The sequence below is a fragment of the Carcharhinus amblyrhynchos genome, chromosome 6 (genome assembly GCF_965287045.1).
Source record: "Carcharhinus amblyrhynchos chromosome 6, sCarAmb.v2.hapA, whole genome shotgun sequence".
NCBI lineage: Eukaryota > Metazoa > Chordata > Chondrichthyes > Carcharhiniformes > Carcharhinidae > Carcharhinus > Carcharhinus amblyrhynchos.
The window spans coordinates 26,429,817-26,456,424 of record NC_137329.1 but is presented as its reverse complement, the minus strand read 5'-3'; the positions used below and the strand labels follow the sequence as shown (position 1 = coordinate 26,456,424).

The 26,608-nt window shown below is 43.2% G+C and overlaps 1 protein-coding gene across 1 annotated transcript in view; it reads left to right on the top strand.

The window, feature by feature from the left end:
* Positions 1–26,608, top strand: part of ctr9 (CTR9 component of Paf1/RNA polymerase II complex) — a 54,714-nt gene that overhangs the window by 12,779 nt on the left and 15,327 nt on the right. The window contains exons 6-17 of the mRNA XM_080190081.1: positions 518–666; positions 3,704–3,811; positions 5,115–5,222; positions 6,175–6,411; positions 7,625–7,714; positions 8,508–8,636; positions 8,971–9,154; positions 12,548–12,636; positions 16,511–16,696; positions 22,869–22,956; positions 24,494–24,642; positions 25,352–25,468. Coding sequence (XP_080046207.1) covers positions 518–666; positions 3,704–3,811; positions 5,115–5,222; positions 6,175–6,411; positions 7,625–7,714; positions 8,508–8,636; positions 8,971–9,154; positions 12,548–12,636; positions 16,511–16,696; positions 22,869–22,956; positions 24,494–24,642; positions 25,352–25,468 — 1,634 coding nt within the window. The remainder of the gene's footprint in view (positions 1–517; positions 667–3,703; positions 3,812–5,114; positions 5,223–6,174; positions 6,412–7,624; positions 7,715–8,507; positions 8,637–8,970; positions 9,155–12,547; positions 12,637–16,510; positions 16,697–22,868; positions 22,957–24,493; positions 24,643–25,351; positions 25,469–26,608) is intronic.

The following is a 26,608-nucleotide window of genomic DNA, read 5'->3' as shown; positions in this document are numbered from 1 at the left end:
GTTGAGAAAATCTTGAGTAGATACTGCAGTATTTTTGTGGATGCTGCCAGGTGGAGAAGGGACAAATGTGAAGACTGCAAATACATGCTTACAGCAGAGGCAGCTTGTTTAGTTATTGGGAGGTGGGAATGCATGCTGGCTTTCCACTTACTTCTGCCTCAATTACATGAATTGTCAATAAACACATTGAATCACTGTTTTTGCACACAGAAGGAGGCCATTTGGTCTGTCATGTCTGTGCCAATTCTCTGAAACAGCTTTATCTCTCTCCAGATCCTTCAAAATTTTTATTCTTCAACTGTTTATCCCCTTTTTAGCTGCTTCCAGTATTGTTTCTTCTTATGATGATGAATTTAAATTTATGTGCTCCAGATACCCACTCTAAGACCAGTGGAAATACTTTTTCTAATTTGCTGGATAAAATCCTTCAAATGCCCCACTTCCTACTGGAGAAACCACACAAGCGTTTGATGGATTAACTTTATCAGATTGTGACTCCTGTTCCTTGTCTCCGCAGCTGAGGTGCGACTGGGAATGGGCCACTGCTTTGTGAAGCTGAGTAAACTGGAGAAAGCTCGGCTTGCGTTTGGAAGGGCTCTGGATCTCAACCCTAAATGTGTTGGGGCATTGGTGGGGCTGGCTGTCCTGGAACTGAATAACAAGGAAGTGAGTTACCTGCCTGGGCTTGTAATCTGCTCTGGAGTCAGAACAGGGTTGATATCAAACAGATTCAGCAAATCTCCTGCCAAATGTAGTTGCTTTTAATCACTGAATTTAGAATGGGTGCATCAAGAATTTGCATTTATATAGTGCTTTTAACATAGTGAAATTTCTCAAGGGAGTTGTTATTAGACAAATTTGGAAAGACCAACAGTGTTTAAAGTGTTTCTCCTGGCAACGTAATGCAATTGAGCAGTGATATTCAAAGCTTTCTATGCAGGGCCATCCCAGCAAACGATCTCTCACAGTCCCATGAGAAACCCCAGTCATAACTTCAGAAAGATAGTTGTAGATTTTTCAAGACAAGTAATAATTTTTCATAGGATCATATAGCGCAGGAGGAGACCATTTGGTCAAAAACATCTTGAAAAAGCAATCCAATTACTCCAAAATATCCTTGATCTTTCCACATAATCCTGCAATTTTTTTTCTTTAAGTATTTATCCAATGCTCATTTGAAAGTTACTGAATCTGATTCAAACCACTTTTCAAGGAATATGTGCAGATCATTACTCATTGTGTTAAAGAATTTCTCCTGCTCTTCTCAATTTCTTCTGCCAATTACCTTCAGCTGTAATACTGTCAGTAATGCTGTTGTATGAGTCAGGAAGCTCTAGCTTCAAGTTCCACACCAGGGATTTAAACACTTGATCCAATCCACGTTCAGGATTGAGAGAGTGCTGCGCTCTTGGCTGGCTTCCAGACGATAAGTTAAACCCTAGGCACTGCTGTGGACTCAAAAACTTCCTAAAAACCAGTCGAAAAGGAGCAGGAGTATTCTCTCCAGTCTCCTGATGAATATTTATCCGTCCACTGACATTGCTAAATCAGGTGATATGGTCATTGTTTCAGTGCTGTTAGTGGGATTTTGCTGTACATAATTTGACTGCATTTGCTGCAGTGTAACAGTGACTGAATTTAAGAAGTATTTCATGGTCTGTAGTGATTTTGATTTGATTTATTATTGTCACATGCACTAGCATACTGTGAAAACTATTGTTTCTTACATGCTATACAGATAAAACATACCTTTCAAAAAGAAGGAAACGAGAGAATGCAGAATGTAGTGTTACAGTCATGGCTAGGGTGTAGAGAAAGATCAATTTAATGCAAGGTAAGTCCATTCGAAAGTCTGACAGCAGCAGGGAAGAAGTTGTTCTTGAATCGGTTGGTACATGACCTCAGATTTTTGTATTATTTTCCCAAAGGGAGAAAATGTCTGGGGTGTGTGGGGTCCTTAATTATGCTGGCTGCTTTGTTGAGGCAGTGGGAAGTGTAGACAGTCAGTGGATGAGAGGCTGGTTGCGTGATGATTGAGCTACATTCACAACCTTTTGTAGTTTCTTGTGATCTTGGGCAGAGCAGGAGCCATGCCAAGCTGTGATACAAGCAGAAAGAATGCTTTCTATGGTGCAACTATAAAAGTTGGTGAGAGTCATACCTGACATGCCAAACTTCCTTAGTCTTCTGAGAAAGTAGAGGGCACTGGTGGAATTTCTTAACTATAGTGTTGGCATGGCAGGACCAGGACAGGTTGTTGGTTATCAGGACACTGAAAAACTTGAAGCTCTTGACCCTTTCTACTTTGTCCCCATTGATGTAGACAGGGGAACATTTTCCTTTACACTTCCTGAAGTCGATGACAATCTCCTTCATTTTGTTGCATTGAGGCAAAGATTATTGTTGCTGCACCAGTTCACCAGATTCTCTAACTCATTTCTGTACTCTGTCTCATCATTGTTTGAGATCTGACTCACTACGTTAGTCATCGTCAGCAAATTTGAAAACCAAATTAGAGTGGAATTTGGCCACACAGTCATAGGCGGATAGGGAGTATAGTAGGGGGCTGAGAATGCAGCCTTGTGGGGCACCAATGTTGAGGATTATCGTGGAGGAGGTGTTGTTGCCTATCCTTCCTGATTATAGTCTGTGAGTTAGGAAGTTCAGGGTCCAGTCGCAGAGGGAAGTGCTGAGGCCCAGGTCACAGAGTTTGAAGATGAGTTTTGTGGGAATAATAGTGTTGAAGGCTGAGCTGTAGCCAATAAATAGAAGTCTGACATAGATGTCCTTGTTATCTAGATGTTTCACGGTTGAGTGCAGGGCCATGGAAATGGCACCTGCTGTGGACCTGTTGCGGCAGTAGGTACACTGGTGGATCCAGGTAGTCTGGTAGGCTGAAATTTATTTGTGCCAGGACTAACCTTTCGAAGCACTTTATAACGATGGGTGTCAGAACCACTGGCTGATAGTCATTAAGGCACGTTGCTTGGTTTTTCTTAGGTACTGGCATGACAGTTGTCTTCTTGAAGTAGATGGGGACCTCAGATTGTTGTGCTTTATGACATCCTGAGGTTGCGAAAGTTGCGTCATAAATGCAAGTTTCTTTTCTTTTCACCTTAGTTCCACGTCTGCGGGTTACCAACCCATCTATCAATAAAAACAGTTTCCCCTTTTTTACTGTATTGAAATCATTTGCGGTTTTGTTGTGGGAAAAATAATAGGAAACTGATGGTTCCAGCGACACTGAGGTGTGTTTCTAGAGAGAATGGATTGATAGAGATAAAAGCAAATTACTGCAGATTAAAAGAGAAAATGCTGGAAAATCCCAGCAGGTCTGGTAGCATCTGTAAGGAGAGAATAGAGCTGACGTTTCAAGTCCAGATGGCCCTTTATCAAAGCTCTTTTGGATTGATAGTGATGTTGATTAAATGGGAGGTGAGTTGGCTTACAGCAGCGGGAAAACAGGTTTGGTTTCATTTCCTCTTGCGGTTCCAGAAACTTCATATTCTCTTGTGTCCTTCAGTTGAATTTGCTGGATATCTTGAAAACATAGCTCTCTGTTGGACGGAAACAAGAGATGGCTAAGACTAGATACAGTGATTCATGATTTGTGCAAGTGACGTGGCTCAATTAACTGCATTTGCAATCATTGTGTACTGAATGTTGAATAAACTGAGTTGTAAACTCTTTTTTGTCTCCCAAGGCTGATTCCATCAAAAATGGCGTGCAACTACTCTCAAGAGCTTACACAATTGATCCCAGCAACCCTATGGTGCTAAATCACCTAGCCAATCACTTTTTCTTCAAAAAGGTACAAATACAGACATGGATACGGTGGTATTGTGGTGACATAAACGGATTATTAATCTAAATGCCTGGGTCAGTAATCCATTGAACACGAGTGCAAATCGCACCAATGCAGTTGCTGAGAATTTTAAATCTTTGACAGTGAAGCTATTGGATTATTGACTAACTAATTCAGCTTTGGCCCTTTACAGGAGGAAATCTGCTGTCGTTATCCAGTCTGGGCTTATATTTCTTTCTTGATGGATTTTGGCTACCTCAGTTTGTTGTGTGATAGAACCCTGGAAAATCAGAGCAACATTAGGCCATTCAGCTCTTCGAGCCTGTTCCACCATTCACTATGATTATGACTGACCATCCAACTCAGTAGCCTGATCCTACCTTCTTCAGCCCCCCAAAATGTCTCTTGACTGCTTTCACCCCAAGAGCTATATATCTAACTCCTTCTTGAAAACATATAATGTTTTGACCTCAACTGTTTTCTGTGGTAGCGAATTTCTCGGGCTTACCACTCTGTGAGTGAAGAGATTTCTCCTCATCTCAGTCCTAAAGGACTTACTCCATATCCTTAAACTATGACCCCTGGTTCTGGACGCCTCTACCATCAGTAACATCCTTCCCGTATCTGCCCTGTCTAGTCCTGTTAACATTTTATTAGTTTCTATATGAGATCCCCCTCATTAACTCATGTGAATATAACCCTAACTGATTCAATCTCTCCTCGTACATCAGTCCCGCCATCCAAGGAATCAGTCTGATGAATCTTCCTTGTACTCCCTCTTATGCCTTGGTGTTCTCTCTTTTGTTGAGCGGGACAAGGACTTTAGAGAATTCTTAAGAATTAAAGAGAGAATGCTAAAGATTTTATGCTGTTGGATATTTTGGAGGCATCATTTAAAATAAACTTTTTAAATAAAGATTTTACCTCCTGTTTTCCAGATTAACAGTTCATAGATTTTTTTGTAAATCATCTGTGTCAATAGGTAGGTTTGATCCTGTTTCCCTCTAGGGCTAGGAGTACCTGAGATTTTTGTCTCAAAATCACATGAGTATATTCCATGGAACTCTAGGAGCTACATGGAATCCACATTCCTTCTAATTTACCGATTTATCAAATTGCTGGTGCTAGCAGACCTTTGATTAAGGGCTTAAAGATTGTCTTTTCTAAACCTCCAGGCTCCCCCTTAAATCCAAACACGCAAACAGGAAGAAATAAAGACTAGTGTTTTTACAATTCATGCGTAACTGGATGTATGTAAATATTATAGTACCATAGAGTTCAGTTTTTAAGTTTTCTGATCCTTTTTTAGGATTACAGCAAAGTACAGCACCTGGCTCTTCATGCCTTCCATAACACTGAGGTGGAGGCTATGCAAGCAGAAAGCTGCTATCAACTGGCCAGGTCCTTCCATGTTCAGGTGAGTTAACATAGCCTTTCAATCCAGCTTGTTTTCTGTATCATACTAGTTTACCATAGAGAAATCACCTGCTTCAGACTGAGATATTAACGAACAGGAAAATAGCAACAGTAGCTATGCATCCTTTCAAGCATGTTCCATCACTCATTTAGATCTGTATCTTAACTCCATTTACCTTCCTTAGTTCTGCACCCCTTAATACTCGTTCCCAACAAATCTCTCTGATTGTTATCTCAGGATCAAGAAAAGTTGAAAGAAATTTGGCTTTTATTAACAGAGAAGTTTCAAGGCAGCTCCTTTATAATCTTCCAGTTTGTAAAGGCCATCAATCAAATTGATCAGGCAAATGCTTCACCATGATGCAAGGTTGAAAGATCGGAAGCACAAGTTTAAGAATGAGATAGCTGATGAACATTTTGCATATAAGAGTGCAGAATTTTAGTCAAGTATGCCTGAAGGCTAGTGGAGTTGGCATTATAAACAAGCTCAGTCGACAATTTGGTAACCCTTAGTCCAGAGAGAGAAGGCGAGTAGATTGGGTTAGATTAATAGAGAAATAGAAAACAGAGTAGTTGGACCTAATGGGCTTTTTGAGGTTTGAACAGGTCTTGTGACAATCATGAAAGAAGACTGGGAGGAAAATTGTGATTATTATGCTCTGGTTAAAGAATTAGGTTCAGTGTGTGAGCTGACTGGCTCCTTCTCATAACAGCCTGGATTCCATGAATCATTGGTCAGGTCTCTTCTCCCTTTTCTCTGAACTAAGATAAGGCTCATTTGTCCATACACCATACTTTATAACTAACATAGCAAATGTGGCTTAGTTTCTGTGCATAGATGCACATTCAAAGACTATTTTGCACTGGATTGCTTTGTACCTGGAACATGAGCTAAGCTTAGAATCTTGCCAATGATGGCAGCATAAATATACTTCATCATTTTGTCTCTTCAGGGTGATTATGACCAGGCTTTTCAATACTACTATCAAGCCACTCAGTTTGCTTCTACCACTTTCGTCCTGCCTTTCTTTGGACTTGGGCAGATGTACATTTATCGAGGGGACAAAGAGAATGCAGCACAGTGCTTCGAGAAAGTCCTCAAGGCCTACCCCAACAATTACGAAACTATGAAGATTCTAGGTTCACTCTATGCCACCTCAGATGAGCAGGAAAAGAGAGAAGTTGCAAAGGTACGCACCTTGCCATTGTTAACTTTCACAGCTTATTGTGAACTTGTTTGAGTCTGGAGATGTGTAGGTTAGAGGGATTAGTGGGTAAATATGTAGAGATATTGGGGTAGGGCCTGGGTTGGATTGTGGTCAGTGCAGACTCAATGGGTTGAATGGCCTCTTTCTGTATTGTAGGGTTTCTATGATTTCTGTGATATATTGGCTTACATTAACACTGACATGTTTATGTCACCCCAAAGCTTCAGGGAAAATTGGTGGAAAGGCAAATTGTGCGGAGGGTGGGGAGAGTCTTCAGAAGGATCTAGATAGGCTGGGCGAATGGGCCAGGAAATGGCAAATGGAATTTAATGTTGGCAAGTGCGAGGTGGTCCACTTTGGTAGGAATAATGGTAGGAAGGATTATTACTTAGGCGGAGAAAAACTGCAGCAGGCGACGGTGCAGAGGGACCTCGGGGTCCTTGTGCATGAGTCGCAAAAACCCAGCTTGCAGGTGCAGCAGGTGGTCAGGAAGGCGAATGGGATGCTGGCCTTCATAACAAGGGGGATTGAATATAAAAGTAGGGAGGTCTTGCTGCGGCTGTATAGGGCATTGGTGAGGCCGCAGCTGGAGTACTGTGTGCAGTTTTGGGCGCCGTACTTACGCAAGGATATTTTGGCCTTGGAGGGAGTGCAGAGAAGGTTTACTAGGCTGATGCCGGAGTTGAGGGGGTTGAGCTATGAGGAGAGGCTGAATAGATTAGGCTTGTACTCGTTAGAGTTTAGAAGAATGAGGGGAGATCTCACTGAGACGTATAAGATGATGAATGGGATGGATAGGATAGAGGTGGAGAGGCTCTTCCCGCTCAGAAAGGATAGTAGGACTAGGGGGCACAGCCTCAAGATAAAGGGGGGGTGGTTTAGAACGGAGTTGAGGAGGAACTTCTTCACTCAAAGGGTGGTGAATCTCTGGAATTCTCTGCCCGTTGAAATGGTGGAGGCTGCCTCGCTAAATATTTTTAAGACGCGGGTTGATGGGTTTTTGATGAGAGAAGGGATTAAGGGTTATGGGGAGAGGGCGGGAATGTGGAACTGAGCCACGACAGATCAGCCATGATCTTATTGAATGGCGGGGCAGGCTCGAAGGGCTAGTTGGCCTACTCCTGCTCCTATTTCTTATGTTCTTATGTTCTTAACAGTTGCAAAATTCACCAAATGTTTTTTTCTTCTTTTTAAGGGACACTTGAAGAAAGTAACTGAACAGTATCCAGATGACGTGGAAGCGTGGATTGAACTGGCTCAAATCCTTGAACAATCGGATATTCAGGTATGGAAGCAAAATACTGCGTGTGATTCGAATCTGAAATACCAGAAAACACAGAGACACTCAGCACAACGTGATCTGTGGAGAGAGAAATAAAATTGACGTTTGTCAGAAATGAAAAAAGTGAGAGCTGTAGCAGGTATTAAGGAAGTACAGAGGCTGGCAATGTTGGGGGAGGAAGAAAGAACAAACGGGAAATATTTATGACAAGGTGCAAGCAAGAGAATAAATGAATAATGGGGCAAGGCAAAAATGAGATGGTAATGGAACAAATTCAAAAACAGAAGAGATATCAGTTGGTGTGTAAGCGACAATGGTAGAATCATTACCAACAATTGCTAGTTTAAAAAAAAGTGCAAGCAGTTGTTAGGATCTGAAGTTTCTGGATCAGTGATCAATATCCAGATTCCAGTTATTTGTTTATGGGATGTGGAGCATCTGTGGCTAGACCAGCGTGTATTCGCCATCCTTAATTGCCCTTGAAAAGGTGGTGGTAAACTACCTTCTTGAACCAGTGCAACCCATGTGTAGTTACACCCACAGTGCTGTTACAAAGGGAGTTCAAGGTGGTGCGAGACTTGGAGATCGTTGTCTTCCCATGACATAGTATCAGTGAGATAGACATTATGGGGTGTCAAAGCTTGGTTGAATGGAGAATTGGGTATTAGCAGGATGGGATTTAATGGACTGAATGGCCTTTCCACATCCTAAGCTATCTTATCTTCCTGTATACCCTTGGGCCTTTTGTTGCCACGGCCACATTTAATGATGGGACCTTGTTGAATTCTGTTTACAGGGAGCACTATCAGCTTATGGAACAGCTACACGCATCCTTCAGGAGAAGGTGCAGGCTGATGTTCCTCCTGAAATTCTCAACAATGTTGGGGCACTTCACTTCCGATTGGGAAATTTGGGAGAAGCTAAGGTAATCTTTAGACATTTAACCAAGCAGTTTTCCAGTTTGCTACAGAGCATTTTGATAACTAATCATAATGTATTATATAATTCCACCTTCCTTGCCCCCCCCTTTCTGTGCCCTGCCCCTTTCTTCCTGTCCTCCAATCCCCCTCTACTTGCTCTCCTTTTTCTTCCCTTCCCCCTCTTCATCTCTCCTGTCTCTTCCCTTCTCCCACCACCCCATCTCCTTCTGTTTTTATAGTAGCTGCCATCCACTTCTTACTGTAGACCTTGGCCCCTTCGACCCATTTACCTCGATGCTTTCTATGTTGTAAATAAAATTAATTGCCCTTTTGTGGCAGAAATACTTCCTGGCATCACTCGAACGTGCCAAGGCTGAAGCAGAGCACGATGAGCATTACTACAACGCAATCTCAGTCACCACCTCCTATAACCTGGCCAGGCTCTACGAGGCCCTGTGTGAATACCATGAGGCAGAGATATTATACAAGAATGTTTTAAGAGAACATCCAAATTACGTAGACTGTAAGTAAAACTTGATTTTTCCTGGAATGGGGGGAGGGTAACCCTATGTATTTGGTCAAGGTTAGGGGGTGAATCTCTGGTTTTTAATCCTGGTTGATAGGTTTTGAATCATGTTCATGCAGTGGAGTCTTGTAGAAGATTAGTGTCTATTTAACTGGCATGTTGATTGTGCCCTTGAGATGATGATGAGTGGTTTGAGAAATAAAGGAAGAGAAGGATGACCTCAGGGTGTCCCCAAGTCCTTTACAACCAGTGAAGTCCCCTCGAACCTGTAGTCGCCATTTTAATGGAGCAAACCCAGCATCTAATTTACATCCAGCGAACTGCCACAAATACCAATCAGGTAAATAACCTGATAATCTATTTATAGTGACTTGATGGAGTGAACTCCTTTGCACTTCTTTGGATAGTGTCATGTGATTTCTGTCTTTTGAGTGCCGGAAGATTGGAAAACGGCTAATGTTACGCCGTTGTTTAAGAAGGGTGCCAGGCAAAAGGCGGGGAATTATAGGCCGGTTAGTTTAACGTCTGGTAGGTAAAATGTTAGAATCCGTCATTGAGGAAATTGCGAGGCATCTTGAAGGGAATTGCTTGATAGGGCGGACGCAACACGGTTTCATTAAAGGGAAGTCGTGTCTGACAAATTTACTGGAGTTCTATGAGGATGTGTCTAGGGCAGTGGATAGAGGAGAGCCGGTGGATGTGGTCTTTCTTGATTTTCAGAAGGCGTTTGACAAGGTACCTCACAAGAGGTTATTGCAGAAGGTCAGGGGACATGGAGTTGGGGGTAGGGTGTTAGCGTGGATAGAGGATTGGTTGTCAAATAGGAGGCAGAGAGTGGGGGTCAATGGGTGCTATTCGGATTGGCGGTTGGTGACTAGTGGGGTGCCCCAGGGGTCGGTGCTGGGGCCTCAGCTATTTACCATTTATATAGATGATCTGGAGGAGGGAACCGAGTGCAGGGTGTCGAAATTTGCTGATGACACCAAGATTGGGGGAAAGGCAAATTGTGCAGAGGGTGTGGAGAGTCTGCAGAAGGATCTAGATAGGCTGGGCGAATGGGCCAGGAAATGGCAAATGGAATTTAATGTTGGCAAGTGTGAGGTGGTCCACTTTGGTAGGAAGAATGGTAGGAAGGACTATTACTTATGTGGCGAAAAACTGCAGCAGGCGACGGTGCAGAGGGACCTCAGGGTCCTTGTGCATGAGTCGCAAAAACCCAGCTTGCAGGTGCAGCAGGTGGTCAGGAAGGCGAATGGGATGCTGGCCTTCATAGCGAGGGGGATTGAATATAAAAGTAGGGAGGTCTTGCTGCAGCTGTATAGGGCATTGGTGAGGCCGCAGCTGGAGTACTGTGTGCAGTTTTGGGCGCCGCACCTGCGCAAGGATATTTTGGCCCTGGAGGGAGTGCAGAGGAGGTTTACTAGGCTGATACCGGAGTTGAGGGGATTGAGCTATGAGGAGAGGCTGAATAAACTAGGCTTGTACTCGTTAGAGTTTAGAAGAATGAGGGGAGATCTCATTGAGACGTATAAGATGATGAATGGGATGGATAGGATAGAGGTGGAGAGACTCTTCCCGCTCAAAAAAGACAGTAGGACTAGGGGGCACAGCCTCAAGATAAAGGGGAGGCGGTTTAGAACGGAGTTGAGGAGGAACTTCTTCACTCAAAGGGTGGTGAATCTCTGGAATTCTCTGCCCGTTGAAGTGGTGGAGGCTGCCTCGCTAAATATTTTTAAGAAGCGGGTTGATGGGTTCTTGATAAGAGAGGGGATTAAGGGTTATGGGGAGAGGGCGGGAAAGTGGAACTGAGCCACAACAGATCAGCCATGATCTTATTGAATGGCGGGGCAGGCTCGAAGGGCTAGATGGCCTACTCCTGCTCCTATTTCTTATGTTCTTATGAACTAATAGTCCAGAGGACATGAAATCAGATTCCACCTTCATTTCGGGAATTTCCATTTAAATTTTTTGAAAGGATCCATGGAAGAGGCTGAATAAACTAGGCTTGTACTCGTTAAGAGTTTAGAAGAATGAGGGGAGATCTCATTGAGACATATAAGATGATGAATGGGATGGATAGGATAGAGGTGGAGAGACTCTTCCCGCTCAGAAAGGACAGTAGGACTAGGGGGCACAGCCTCAAGATAAGGGGGGGGGGCACGGTTTAGAACAGAGTTGAGGAAGAACTTCTTCACTCAAAGGGTGGTGAATCTCTGGAATTCTCTGCCCGTTGAAGTGGTGGAGGCTACCTCGCTAAATATTTTTAAGACGCGGGTTGATGGGTTTTTGATAAGAGAGGGGATTAAGGGTTATGGGGAGAGGACGGGAATGTGGAACTGAGCCACGACAGATCAGCCATGATCTTATTGAATGGTGGGGCAGGCTCGAAGGGCTAGATGGCCTACTCCTGCTTCTATTTCTTATGTTCTTAAGTGTCCAAAATCTCATGCTAATTCCCAGATGTGCTTCAGGAAAGGAAACCGCATCCTTACTCACTCTGGGCCTATCCCAGGGTTAATTCTTACCTGCCCCCTGAGTTGTATCCTCAGCAAAACACTCAATTATATCAAACTTGTTGTCAGCAGTTCAATAAGAATCAATTTCTAAAGGTGGCAAGGAATGAGCAATAAACACTGGCTTTGCCAACAACACTCTCATCCAAGAATGAACTTTAAACAGTTTGGTAGAAGCATTGGGTGGGATTTTTCATCCATCTGCCATGTGTTTCACAATGGCAGAGGTGTCTCCCCATTAGCCTGCCGTGGAATCACCTGGTCCTGTTGTTGTCAATGGGGTTTCCCACTAAATGCACCCCTTGCCACTGGGAAACCCACAGTGGCAGTGCACTGTCGGCAGGACTGGGAGATCCCGCTGATGTGAACAGCTGGAAGGTTCTGGCCATTGTTCATCTATGAAATAGAGTTAAGTGTTTAAGGGCTGGTTGAAATGCTCGTGCTTGCGGAAATGCATGTCCCTTGGCTTGCTTGGCATTGTGACTTCCCAAAATTTTAATGAGTTTCTTGGAATTAAGACTTATGTTCCTGAAATAAGAATGGAAACTTAATTTGCAAGTGTCTAGCACAAGTGTTATAAAATCTCTTAAATTCAGTTTAATGGGTTTAGAGAATAGTTTTGTTTTAAAGGGTTGTACAGTGTTGGGTACATATTAATATATACACCTATTGTGGCTGATTGTATTTAGAGTTAAAATGATTCTTCCAAATTCTAGCTTTTTAATATTTGGGCATGTAGGGGTAGCAAAGAGTAGGGATTCTCTTCCCCTTGTAGTTATTCCGCAAGGGTTCCTTTGCAAGTCCAGACTTTATTGGCACGTACATTAAATAGGAAATATTTTATGTCTTTTTCTGTCTCTGAATAAACTCTGCACAGGTTACCTACGGTTGGGCTGCATGGCAAGAGATAAGGGGAATTTTTATGAAGCCTCGGATTGGTTTAAAGAAGCTCTACAAATCAACCAGGTTGGTGCAGGTGAAATTCACAAAGGAATTTGTAGGCACCTCTGCAATTAAACCAAATCTTTTACAACAACAGCAATTTATCTAGCATCTTCAGTGCAAATGACTCGAGCTGCTTCACAAGAACATTACCAAACAAAATATGAGACCACAGCCACAAAAGGAGATATTAAGGCAGCTGACCGAAAGCTTGGTCAAAGAGAGAATTTTTAAGGAGAACCATAAAGAACGAGAGCAAAACAGAGAGGCTTAGGAAGGGAATTCCAGAGCCAGGGCCCAGGCAACTGACGGCATGTTTGCCTGTGGTGGAGCAGTGAAAATCAAGAATATACTAGAAGCCAGAATTGGAGAAGCACAGAGACCTGGAGAAGGTTACAGAGATAGGAATGAACAAGGACTGTGGAAACATTTGAAAACAAGGTCAAGAATTTTAAAACATATTTAATAACCTCACTAACACCACCTACTCCCACAAGTAAAAACACATGCTGGAAATATAGTGGCATCCATTTATCCACTTGACCAAGATTTGCTAGCTGTGGTTCACTTCCAATATTTCCTGTTTTCTTGGGATGTGGGCTGACACCGCTGAGGCAAGATTTATTGCTTATATTCTAAAGAATATTAGGAGTTCACCACATAATGTAATCCCTGAGGAGTATTATGGAACCATTTGGGGTTTTACAGCAACCCACCAAGCCACTTTCTCCCTCCCTAAATCTCTCTGCCTCTCTATCTGCCTTCAAAATCCTCAAAGACCAGATCTTTGACCAAATTCTTTGTCACCTTTTCCAGTTGCACGGGATTACGTAGATAGGATATACAACACAGAAAAGGCCATTTGAACCAATTAATCCATTGCCAGCCTTTATACTGCACTTGAACCTCCCCATCTATCCTCATTTAATTGTATCAGCATTGCCCTCTATCCCACTCACTCTTATGCTTATACAACAACAAAGAAGAACAACCCAGCACGGGAAACAAGCCCTTCGGCCCAACGAGCCCGTGCCACCGCATCACCCTACACCTATTCTACCCTGCATGTCTACGAATGGAACCCCTAACTTAGCCAGATTCAGGGGAGAATAGTGTCAATTTGGTAAAACCAATCAGCCTAAGAGCACATCTTTGGGGTGTGGGAGGAAACCGGAGCGCCCGGAGGAAACCCACGCAACCACAGGGAGAATGCGCAAACTCCCACAGACACAGGCCCAAATCCATGTATCTGCACAGCTAGCAGTGCTAGTCACCGAGCTGTTGTGGCGCCCGTCTACCGGTCCAGGATCAAGCACACACACCGACACGAAGTACTAGGCCTCTCCCGGAACTTCCAAGAGCAGCCCACGCACGACCCACCGTGTGCATGCCCCTCGTTTGACACGAGGTGGACCTCCACCTGCAGAATAAAAAGACAAAAACGTTAATCTTACAAGCCTGCTTTTCCGGTGTCTCCTGAGGTTCTAACCTTATTTAATAGCCCCTACCATAACCCTCCATCCTCGTTACACTCATGTGTCTATCTAACTGAACCTTAAACGAGTCCAACGTTCCTGCCTCCACCACCCTACTCGGTAGCGCGTTCCATACCCCCACAACTCTCTGCGTAAAGAACCTTCCTCTCACTTCCAAATTATACCTCTCCCCCCTCACCCTTAAATCATGACCTCTCGTGTTTGTACCCAGTCTAGGGAGCAGTCTCTCACTATTAACTCTATCTATTCCCTTCAGTATCTTATATACCTTATATATCTTATTTAGCTGTTAAACTGAATCTATATTATTCTCCATATGTCAGTGACTCCATATGGTAGTGATTTCTGTATTCTCATGGGTAGAGTTGCTTTCTTCTGCTTGGTGTCAACTTTTATTTGTTAACATTCCTGTCCTGGGATATTTTATTGGGTTAAAGTGGCAATGTAAATGCAAGCAGTTGCTGTTCTTGGTGCCAACCTATCATTTAATAGATGAATTGAATTCACTGGTGTAGTAGACTATTATAACATTAATCCTATATCAGGGCAGCTAGCCCTCAGCTACTGCACTCAATACTTTTTCTTCAGTTCCATGACTTTAATGGCTTCCTGACCTTGATTTATCCTGTTACTCCCTTACCATGAAGTTTGTACCTTACTAAGTTTATCATGCTGTATTTAAGCCTTGCTTTGAAACTACAGCACATAAGCAAACTGCTCAACCCAACAAGTTCCTACTGGCGTTTTTACATCGTAAGAGCCTCATCTCACCCCATTAGCATATCCTTCTTGCACTTTCTCTCTCTCTCTCATTTACCCAACTTCCCCTTAATTGCATCAATGCTACTCATCTCAACTACTTTGTGTGGTAATAAATCCACATTTCCACCCCTTGCTGTATAAAGAAATACTGAATTAGTTTATGGATTTATCAGTGATGATTTTATATTTATGGCACTTACTTTGGTCTTCCCCACCATAGCATATCTATGTCCATCTTATGAAACCCCTTTCTAAGTTTTTACAATTGTGATAGACAGGGGATGCTGGTAAATATTTCCTCGTACCCCGAGCCTTACCCAGCCCTATATGACTCACGTCAACTCTGGTTTTGTTTACATAAGAACTGGAAGAGGGACTAGACAATTTAGCCCCTTGAGCCTGCTCTGCCATTCAATATGATCATGGCTGATCTAATCTCAGCCTCAACTCCACTCTTCTACCCAGGCACCATAGCCCTTGAACCTTTACTCATTAAAAATCCGTCCACCTCTTCCTTAAATTTACTCAGTGTCCCAGTATCCACTATACTCTGCGGTAATGAAGTCCACAGACTCATGACCCTTTGAGAGAAGTAATTCCTCCTCATCTCTGTTTTAAATATGCCATCTCTTATCATAAAACTATGACCGCTTGTTCTAGATTGCCCTACAAGAGGAAACATCCTCTTCACATCTACTTTGTCAATTCTCCTTATCACCTTTTACATCTCAGTTGGATCTCTCTTCTAAACTGCAGTGAGTATACGTCTATACTGCCCAATCACTTTTTTTGTAAGACAAACCCCTCATCTTTGCAGTCAATCTAGTGAACCTCCCTTGAACCATTTCCAATGCAACTATATCTCTCCTCAAGTAAGGGACCAAAACTATACACAATATTCTATGTGTGGTCTCACTATGTACAGTAGCAGCAACTCTTCACCACCTTTATATTCTATTTCTTTATCAATTAATGTTAAATTTCCTTTCAGACTGATTCTGACAGTCTGACAGTCTTTCAACCAATATCATTCTGTTTTGTTCTAGAAAGCACTTAACCCAGTGCCACGAGTCAGATGTTTAGAAATGGAAGCCATTATTGACTGTACTGTATTGTGGGATACCTGCCATATACTCACCCTATGGTTGGGTCAGGGTTAAATGTTTTGGGCATTCTTCCTTCAGAATCTCCAATATCTGCATACAGTGACCATCTGGAAATTTGCTGCTGTTAAGCAAATGCTTGTTCCAGTTATTGCTTACTTAATTCACAGGCACCACATATAGTCTAGCACACGAACGCATGCATAAACATACCTGTGTACATGTGTGCATACGTGTTCCCACCTGTATACAAATGCTGGACATTGACATGGGTGTGCTCAGGCTAATGCATACTCAGATAGTTCCCAACCTAGGTGGAAGGATTGATCTACATAGTTTTCCATTTCACTGTGGTATGTCCAACAGTTTGAACTGAACTACCTCTATTTGTCTTTCTGACTTCTCCTTAAAGCTAAGACTCCACCCAAAACTCGAGCTGCAGCTATGAAAGGAAAATGTTTAGAGATGACCAGCCATAAACAACTCCCCCAAAATACTCATTTTTAAGGTAACTATTTTTCTTAATGTTGTCCTCAGGATCATCCAGACGCATGGTCGCTGATTGGGAACCTTCACTTGGCTAAGCAGGAATGGGGACCTGGACAAAAGAAGTTTGAACGAATCTTGAAGCAGCCGTCAACTCAGAATGACACCTATTCCATGTTGGCCTTGGGTAATGTTTGGCTTCAGACTTTGCACCAGCCAACCAGAGACAGAGAAAAGGTAAGAAATAATTTCCACTCAGATAGTACCTTTTACAACCTCAGGGTGTCACTATGCATTTTACAGCCAGTGAAATCCTCCTTAATTGAGGCATACAAGATGATCAAAGGATTGGATAGGGTGGACAGTGAGCGCCTTTTACCTCGGATGGTGATGGCTAACACAAGGGGACATAGCTTTAAATTAAGGGGTGGTAATTATAGGACGGATGTCAGAGTTAGGTTCTTTACTCAGAGGGTAGTAAGGTCGTGGAATGCCCTGCCTGCAGCAGTTGTGGACTCGCCAACTTTAAGGGCGTTCAAATGGTCTGTGGGCAGGCATATGGATAACATTGGAATAGTTTAGGTTAGAGGGTCATTGGATTGGTTCCACTGGTTGGCACAACATCGAGGGCCGAAGGGCCTGTACTGCGCTGTAATGTTCTATGTTAACTGTAGTCACTGGTGATGTAGGAATCATGATAGATAATTTTCACTATGACCCCAGAAACTGTACTCGAATGAATAGTTCAGTAAACTATTTTAGATTGCAGGATAAGCATTGACTCTGGAGAAATCTCCCCTACTGTTCTTTGAAATAGTGCCTTGGGATATTTTGCATCCACTTAAGAGGTCAGGTGTAGCCTCGTTTTAGCATTTCATCTGAAAGGTGGCAGCCCCTCCAAAAGCTCCTTCAGCACTAACACTGGAGGAATTGGCCTGGATGATGTGCTTTAGTTTTTGGACCCAGAGCCTCCTGAGCCACAAAGGAAATGGATAACATGGCTCCATCTCTCTGTGAGCATAGATTGTCTAATATATACTAAACAAACGGATATGAGCTTGCACTTTCAGTCTGTCACCCTTTAGATGTCATACACATTCCAAAACTTGTTGGAAATTTGGGGTCCGGGGGGTAGGGGGGGGTGCAGTTTGAAAATATGTGAAGAACAGAGGCTATCAATTGGAAAGAATAAAAAATCTTTAAAGAGCACCAGAGCATGATGTCTCAGGCTCCTAATTGACCTTTCCACATTCAAACCAGGGTTCTGATCTCAGGCATAAATTGCAATCTATCTATGAAGCAATTTGTTCAGTATTCACTTAATATTAGTTAGATTCTGGAGCACACCATTTTAGCAGCAGAATAAAGCATTTTGTGTTGGACAGCATATTGTTTCTGATGTTGTTTGAAAAAAAACTACCCAGCATTTGTTAGCCATTCCATTAAACAACAGGAAAGCTATTTTAAATATGTAAGAAAATTCATAGAACATAGAACCCTACAGTACAGAAAAGAGGCCCTTTGGCCTATCAAGTCTGCACCAAACACAATCCCACCCAGGCCCTACCCCCAAACATTACATACCGGTCAGAATATCTGCACCCTCAGTATTGATCTTATGTAAAAGATAGACAAAACGCACTATTTGATGAGAGTTGTCATGATTGTCAAAGCAATTTACTGGGGTGTGGCCACTTAGCTAGCAACTACTTGCAGCTAAGTTGACTGGTAAGAGCTGTGTGACAATGAGGAACAGAAATAATGAACTAATCTAAAGACTGTGGCAAGCCTGTCTGAAATATGCTACCCCTCTCTTGGACGATCGCTGATTGCTGTGTAGGCACGTGGATTTGGGCCAGTGTCTGTGGGAGTTTGCGCATTCTCCCCGTGCTTGCGTGGGTTTTCTCCGGGTGCTCCGGTTTCCTCCCACACCCCAAAGATGTGCTGTTGGGCTGATTGGCAGGAATAAATTGTCCCTAAATCAGTTTCCCTCAATCTGGATGGCCATAAAACATTAGACAGGGGTCGTGGGTAGAGAGGGGGACTGGTGGTGTTGAGATGGCGGCATGGGCTCGTTGGGCCGAAGGGCCTGTTTCCTGGGCTGATTTTTGTTCTTTTGTTCTTTGACTTCTTACATCCCAATGCTCCTATCAAGCTCCTTGGAATATTTTACCTTAGTAAAGGTACTGTACGCATCAGTCAATGCCTTGTGTTGTGAGGATGTGAGAGTGACTATACTTGACATCATGGCATCATTTGACTGTGTGTGTTACCAAAGAGTCCTGAAGTCAACAAGAATCAAGAGGGGAAATGCTTCATTGGTTAAAGTCATAAAGATGGTTATGATTGTTTCAGCCAGCTGTTTCAGTCTCAAGACATCTCCATAGGAGTTCCCCAGAGTCCTGGTGTTTGCCTTCAGCCGGTTCATCAATGACCTTCCTTCCATCATAAGGTCAGAACTGGGGACGTTTGCTGGTGATTGCGCAATTCAGTACCATTGGCAGCTCCTCAAAAACAAGCAGTCTGTGAATCAAAACCTGAACAGCACTCAGGCTTGGTCTGATAAGTAGCAAGTAACATTCATGCCACACAAGTATCAGGCAATGACTATCTCCAGCAAGACAGAATCTAATCATCCCCCCACCCCCGCCACCTCACTTGACATTCGGTGATGTTACCATCACTAAGTCCTCTATTATCAATATCTGTTGACCTGAAACGGAACTGGACCACCCATATAAATACTATGGCTGCAAAAACAAATCAGAGATGAGGAATTCTGAAGCAAATAACTCACCTCCTGACTTTCCAAAGCCTGTCCACCATCTGCAAAACACAAATCAGGAATACTCTTCACTTGCTTAGATGAGTACAGTTCCAACAACACTCGAAACTCAACAACTAGGACAAAGATTGTCCAGTTGAATCACATTCCACCACCAATTTAAATATTCAATCCCTCCAACACCGACGCACAGTGGCAACAGTGTGTATCACATACAAGATGCACTGCTGTAACACACCAAAGCTCCTTCAACAGGATCTTCCAAACTCTTGACCTTTACGACCTAGAAGGACATGGACAGCAGCAGCATGGGAGCACCACCACCTACAAGTTCCCTTCCAAGTCACCCACCTTCCTGACCTGAAACTTTATTGCTGTTCCTTTACTGTCGCAGGATCTAAATCTCAGAATTCCTTTCAGAACACAGCTGTGGGACGGCCGTAGTTATGGGGGATTTCAATCTGCATATTGATTGGTCGACCCATGTTGGACGCGGGGGGCTCGAGGAAGAGTTCTTGGAATGCTGCCGGGATAGTTTCCTCGAACAGTGTGTGTTGGAGCCGACGAGGGAGCGAGCTATCTTGGATCTGGTGCTATGTAATGAGGCGGGTAGAATTAGGGACCTTGTGGTGAAGGATCCTCTTGGGGAGAGTGATCATTGTATGGTGGAATTTCTGGTGCAGATGGAGGAGGAGAAAGTGGGTTCCCGGACACGCGTCCTCTGTTTGAATAGAGGGGAGTACGGTAGGATGAGAGAAGAATTGGCGAATGTGGACTGGGGGAGCGCGTTGGAGGGAGGGTGTGTTGAGGAGCAGTGGAGGATCTTTAAGGAGATCTTTCTTGGTGCTCAGCGGAAATTTATTCCGATGGTCAAAAAGGATAGTAGGAAGAGAGGTAATAAGCCGTGGATAACGAAGGAGGTGAAGGAAAGTGTTAAATTAAAAGCGGAGGAATTTAGAGTAGCTAAGAGTAGTGGGCGAGAAGAGGATTGGGAGAGGTTTAAATGTCAACAAAGATTGACAAAGAAGTTGATAAAGAAGGGTAGGAGAAACTATGAAGCTGGGCTAGCGCTTAATATAAAAAAGGATAGCAAGAGTTTTTATAAATATATAAAAAGGAAGAGGCTGGCTAGGGTGAATGTTGGTCCTTTAGAGGATGAGAAAGGGGACCTAGTGGTAGGGGATGAGGATATGGCTAAGGTATTGAATAACTTTTTTGTTTCTGTCTTCACGGAGGAGGACGTGAATAATTTGCCGGGTGTTAGCGATGGAAAGGTGATAGGACTGGAGGGTCTTAATGACATTACTGTTACTAGAGAGGCGGTGCTCGACAGACTGGAGGGGCTGATTGTGGACAAGTCCCCAGGACCGGATGGAATGCATCCGAGGGTTCTGAAAGAAATGGCGGAGGTGATAGTGGATGCCTTGGTGGTTATTTTCCAGACGTCGCTGGATTCTGGGGAAGTGCCGGATGATTGGAAAGCGGCTAATGTTACGCCATTGTTTAAGAAGGGTGCCAGGCAAAAGGCGGGGAATTATAGGCCGGTTAGTTTAACGTCTGTGGTAGATAAAATGTTAGAATCTGTCATTAAGGAGGAAATTGCGAGGCATCTTGAAGGGAATTGCTTGATAGAGCAGACGCAGCACGGTTTCATTAAAGGGAAGTTGTGTCTGACAAATTTACTGGAGTTCTATGAGGATGTGTCTAGGGCGGTGGATAGAGGAGAGCCGGTGGATGTGGTCTTTCTAGATTTTCAGAAGGCGTTTGACAAGGTACCTCACAAGAGGTTATTGCAGAAGGTCAGGGGACATGGAGTTGGGGGTAGGGTGTTAGCGTGGATAGAGGATTGGTTGTCAAATAGGAGGCAGAGAGTGGGGGTCAACGGGTGCTATTCGGATTGGCGGATGGTGACTAGTGGAGTGCCCCAGGGGTCGGTGCTGGGGCGTCAGCTTTTTACCATTTATATAGATGATCTGGAGGAGGGAACCGAGTGTAGGGTGTCGAAATTTGCTGATGACACCAAGATTGGTGGAACGGCAAATTGTGCGGAGGGTGTGGAGAGTCTGCAGAAGGATCTAGATAGGCTAGGCGAATGGGCCAGGAAATGGCAAATGGAATTTAATGTTGGCAAGTGTGAGGTGGTCCACTTTGGTAGGAAGAATGGTAGAAAGGACTATTACTTACGGGGCAAAAAACTGCAGCAGGCGACGGTGCAGAGGGACCTTGGGGTCCTTGTGCATGAGTCGCAAAAACCCAGCTTGCAGGTGCAGCAGGTGGTCAGGAAGGCGAATGGGATGCTGGCCTTCATAGCGAGGGGGATTGAATATAAAAGTAGGGAGGTCTTGCTGCAGCTGTATAGGGCATTGGTGAGGCCGCAGCTGGAGTACTGTGTGCAGTTTTGGGCGCCGCACCTGCGCAAAGATATTTTGGCCTTGGAGGGAGTGCAGAGGAGGTTTACTAGGCTGATACCGGAGTTGAGGGGGTTGAGCTATGAGGAGAGGCTGAATAAACTGGGCTTGTACTCGTTAGAGTTTAGAAGAATGAGGGGAGATCTCATTGAGACGTATAAGATGATGAATGGGATGGATAGGATAGAGGTGGAGAGACTCTTCCCGCTCAAAAAAGACAGTAGGACTAGGGGGCACAGCCTCAAGATAAAAGGGGGGCGGTTTAGAACGGAGTTGAGGAGGAACTTCTTCACTCAAAGGGTGGTGAACCTCTGGAATTCTCTGCCCGTTGAAGTGGTGGAGGCTGCCTCGCTAAATATTTTTAAGACGTGGGTTGATGGGTTTTTGATAAGAGAGGGGATTAAGGGTTATGGGGAGAAAGCGGGAAAGTGGAACTGAGCAGCGACAGATCAGCCATGATCTTATTGAATGGCGGGGCAGGCTCGAAGGGCTAGATGGCCTACTCCTGCTCCTATTTCTTATGTTCTTATATTGGCACCAGATGGGCTACAGTAGTTCAAGATAGTGGCTCACCACCTTCTCAGGATCACTTAAGGATGACTAACAAATGCTGGTCTTGCTCACATCCCTTGAAAGAATGAAAAAAAAACAAATGCAGCTGCTAAGTTAGCGGAAAAATAATATGTTGTGTGTGAACATGGCAACAGGTTTTTGTTCAAAACAGCATAATGTCTGATGTGCCATTAGACACACCATGGGGCATTGACTGGTGGGTATAATTTAAAATATTACGTTTAGCTTAAGTCCTTCCAAACATTGTGCAGGTGCAAAGGAACCTAATAGTCATTTTCTGTTGCATTCTTATGATCTGGGCTTAAGTACAACAAATCCCTACTTGACCAGTTGGAACCACGTTCTCGGTGAGATTATTCAGACCACTTCACCAGGGCGATAAGAAAGGCATCCCACTGAAGGATCCAGAATATCCAAAGTCCACGCTGTCTAAGCTGAGAGGCCAGATGAAATGTAGCAAGTGTCAAGTGATGCATGACGATGTCTATAAAGCTTTAAATTCACAGCAGGTCAATTAATTTACTGCCTTAGGGTTCTATATAAATGCAGTTGATGTTGAACTGGAGAGCGAATCTCTTATGCTCTACCAAGTGATATGAAGCATGATGTTTGTTCATACTTTGTCTATTTTTTCACTTAATAGGAGAAACGTCACCAGGACCGAGCACTTGCAATCTACAAACAAGTACTCAGGAATGATCCCAAGAATTTGTATGCTGCTAATGGCATAGGTAGATGCTGCTCATCATTTTAATGGAGCAACAGAGTGGGGAGGGTGGTAACTGTGTATTTCTGCATTCTAATTCGGGTCAATAAAAGGAATAGATGACAACATTATAGTTTAAGACATCTGCAATCTTCCAAAGTTTTCTTGATTCGGTAGCCATTCCCTCACATTGTACCTATCACTCTGCAACTTGAGAAAGGTGACAGAGGGAAACCAGGGAATTAGAGACCAGTTAGCCTAAATATCTCTTGTTGGCTGTTTGTGAGAGACTATAATTAAGGAGAGGGTGACTAAACACCATGAACATTTCAACTGATGAGAGCGAGCCATGATTTGCCAACGGTCACGCCTGACAAACTTGATTAAATTTTTTTGAAGAGGTGACTGAAGTAGTGATCTGGAAAGTGTCTGAATTTATTTATATGAACTTGCGGATAACATTTGATGAGGTTCCTCACTTTTTTACTCTCTCATGAGATATGAACATCGCTGGCCAGGCCAGCATCCCTAAATGCCTTCATAATAGACCATTGGCCAGGGTTGAAACTCATGGAATTGAAGACAAATTATTGACCTGATTAAGAAGTTGGCTGAATGGAAGGTGACAGTAGAGGTAATTTACATGTTTTTAATTAGGAATTGCAAGTGGTGTCCTCTAAGAATTTGTTGGAGCCTGAACTATCACCACATTTATTAATGATTTAGATGATGAGACAAAAAGCCACATATCCAAATTTGCTGATGAAGTAAAAGTAGTCATTTAAACAGTTTAGGTAGATACGTAAAATACAAAGATAATAGATCAAGTAAACGGCAGAAATGGAAAGTGTGTTTCAGTGTAGTCAAAGGGTTAAACAAGGTCCTTTCTAAATGGTGAAAAGGTAGAAACAGCGGAAGTGAAAGGCACTTGAGTGTCCAGGTATGTAGCTTATTCAAATATCCTGAGCAATTGCAAAAAATATTCAAAAAAGTCTAGTGAAAAGCTGACCTTTATATCTCAAGGAAAAGGATACTGGGAGTAAAAGTCACTTGTCATTTATACGAAGCCATGGTTAGGCCACACTTGGAGTATTGTGAACATTTTTGGGCACTACAACAAAAGTTTTTCTTTCTTTCATGGGAAGTGAGGTGTTGCTGGCAAGGCCAGCATTTCTTGCTCATTGTTAAATTGCCCTTGAGAAGGTGGTGGTGAACTGCTGCAGTCCATCTGATGTTGGGACACCCACAGTGATGTCAAAAGAATGTTGCAGGAATTTGATCCGGTGACCATGAAAGTAAGGTGATAGTTCCAAGTTAGAATGGTGTGTGGCTTGGAGGAGAAGCTGGTAGTGTTCCCATACATCTGTTCCTCTTGTTCCTGTAGGTAGTAAAGGGTCCAGGCTTGCATAGTGCTGGGTTGCTGCAGTGAATCTTGAACGGTTTTGCTTTCTTAGCCTTTATTTATAAAACCCCTGATCTCTACATTTTATCAATGGCTTTGTTAACCTGTGAACAGTGATGCAGTGATATGAAAGTGTTCTTAACATCTTGTTTCTTGTTAGGTGCTGTATTGGCGCACAAAGGATATGTCCGTGAAGCTCGTGATGTATTTGCCCAGGTGAGGGAGGCTACAGCAGAAATAAGTGATGTCTGGTTAAACCTGGCACATATCTATGTGGAGCAGAAACAGTACATAAGTGCTGTCCAGATGGTAAGTATCAAACATACATTTTATGTCAACTTTATAACCCTTTAGATATTTTCAGTAGCTATTCCTGTCTCAAGCTCCCTCTCTCTTTTTTATGACCCTCCTTAAAACCTACCTCTAACTAAGCATTTAGCCAAACCCTGCCAATATTTCTTGCTTTGTATCCATCTCAATTTTTGTTTGATTATGCTTCTGTGAAGCTCTTTTATCTATATTAAGGCATTGCAGCAAGTTGATCTTGAGTGACCTGATGGATTTGAGTCACTCCCTTTATACTTAGAATCTGTTAAAAGGCAAACTAAACCTGTCTGTTAAAGAAGTGTTTATAATATTCTGATATGGTTTAATTAAGTTTTCACGGTCATGTTCTGGTGTCAGCATTTACTTCATCCTGCATTAGATGTGCTAACTTCATGTACTAACTGCTGGGAAATGCAATGGGATACTGCACAAATTCACTTCCTATTGGACTCTTAAAGCAAACAGGGAAGGAGAGCATCTTTCAACCCATCAGCCTGTGTGGAATTTGACAGAAAGAAAGAACTCGCGTTCCTGTAGCACTTTTCGTGACACCAAGAAATCCCAAAACACTCACAACCATTGAAGCACTTTTGAAATGTGATGCCTATTGTACTGAGAGATTGGATCCAAGATTCCAGAACAGAAGTGGAGGAGGTTTGTGACAACTAACGCGTGCTTTTGTTTCCACTAGTATGAGAACTGCTTGAAGAAGTTTTACAAACACCAGAGCACAGAGGTACTGCTCTTCTTAGCAAGAGCTTACTTCAAGTGTGGAAAGCTTCAGGATTGCAAACAGACCTTGCTGAAGGTAACTTTTGTTTTAATTTAGAAAAATCTATTTAAAGGGCCAAGGCACTTGGTACATAATGCCCACCATAAAAGTCTACAGTAATGTGGTGGTTTTGGTTCTGTTGTAGACAACAGAGAAGGATATTCAAACACTTCAGTGCATCTGTAGAATTATGTTTTGTAAAGTTTATTTATTAGTCACAAGTAGGCTTGCATTAACACTGCAATGAAGTTGCTGTGAAAATTCCGTAGTCACCACACTCTGACGCCTGTTCAGGTGCACTGAGGGAGAATTTAGCATGGACAATGCATCTAACCAGCACGTCTTTTGGACTGTGGGAGGAAACCAGACCGCCCGGAGGAAACCCATGCAGACACGGGGAGAATGTGCAAACTCCACACAGACAGTGACCCAATCCAGGAATCGAACCTGGGTCCTTGGTGTTATGAGGCAGCAGTGCTAATATGTAATATTTATTGTAGAGAACAATTAGCACTGCAGCTAGTCTGTGCTAGAGTTTGTTTGCCACACAAGCCTCCTCCCACCCAGTCACATAATCGTCTTATTTCTTTCTCCTTCATGTGTTTATCCAACTTCTCCTTAAATGTACCTATACAATTTCTCTCAAGTATTCAATTTGATGGAAAATTCCATGTTCTAACTATTCTAAACTATATGGTCTCTCTAAACACCCTGACATTTTGTTAGCCCTAGCAATTCTGCTGTTTCAACCCAAATTTCATAAGCCTTAATTCACTTCTTAGATTTGTTTTTGAACATCTCTGTTGACGTACCATTTATAGCTTCCTGTGGCAGTGAATTACACTTTTTCACAAGCTTGAGCTCATATGTAGAGAAGGCTGAAGCGCAGGTCCTGACAAGCGCTTTTAGCTAGCCTACATGGCTGCAATGGTTCAAGAGGGCAGCTCACCATCACCCACACAAGGGCAAATGGGATGGTCAATTAATCTTGCTTTGCCATTGCCACTCACACCCCAGGAACAAATTAAAAAAGCCACTTTCATTTCAATCGTGAAGGACATTTCGGTGTATCACTTCCTGGCTCCAAGCCTACGAACCTAGAAACTTGGTAGTAGGTAGCCATTCAGCCCCATGAGCCTGCTCTGTCATCAAGCTCGATTGTGGCTGATCATCTCT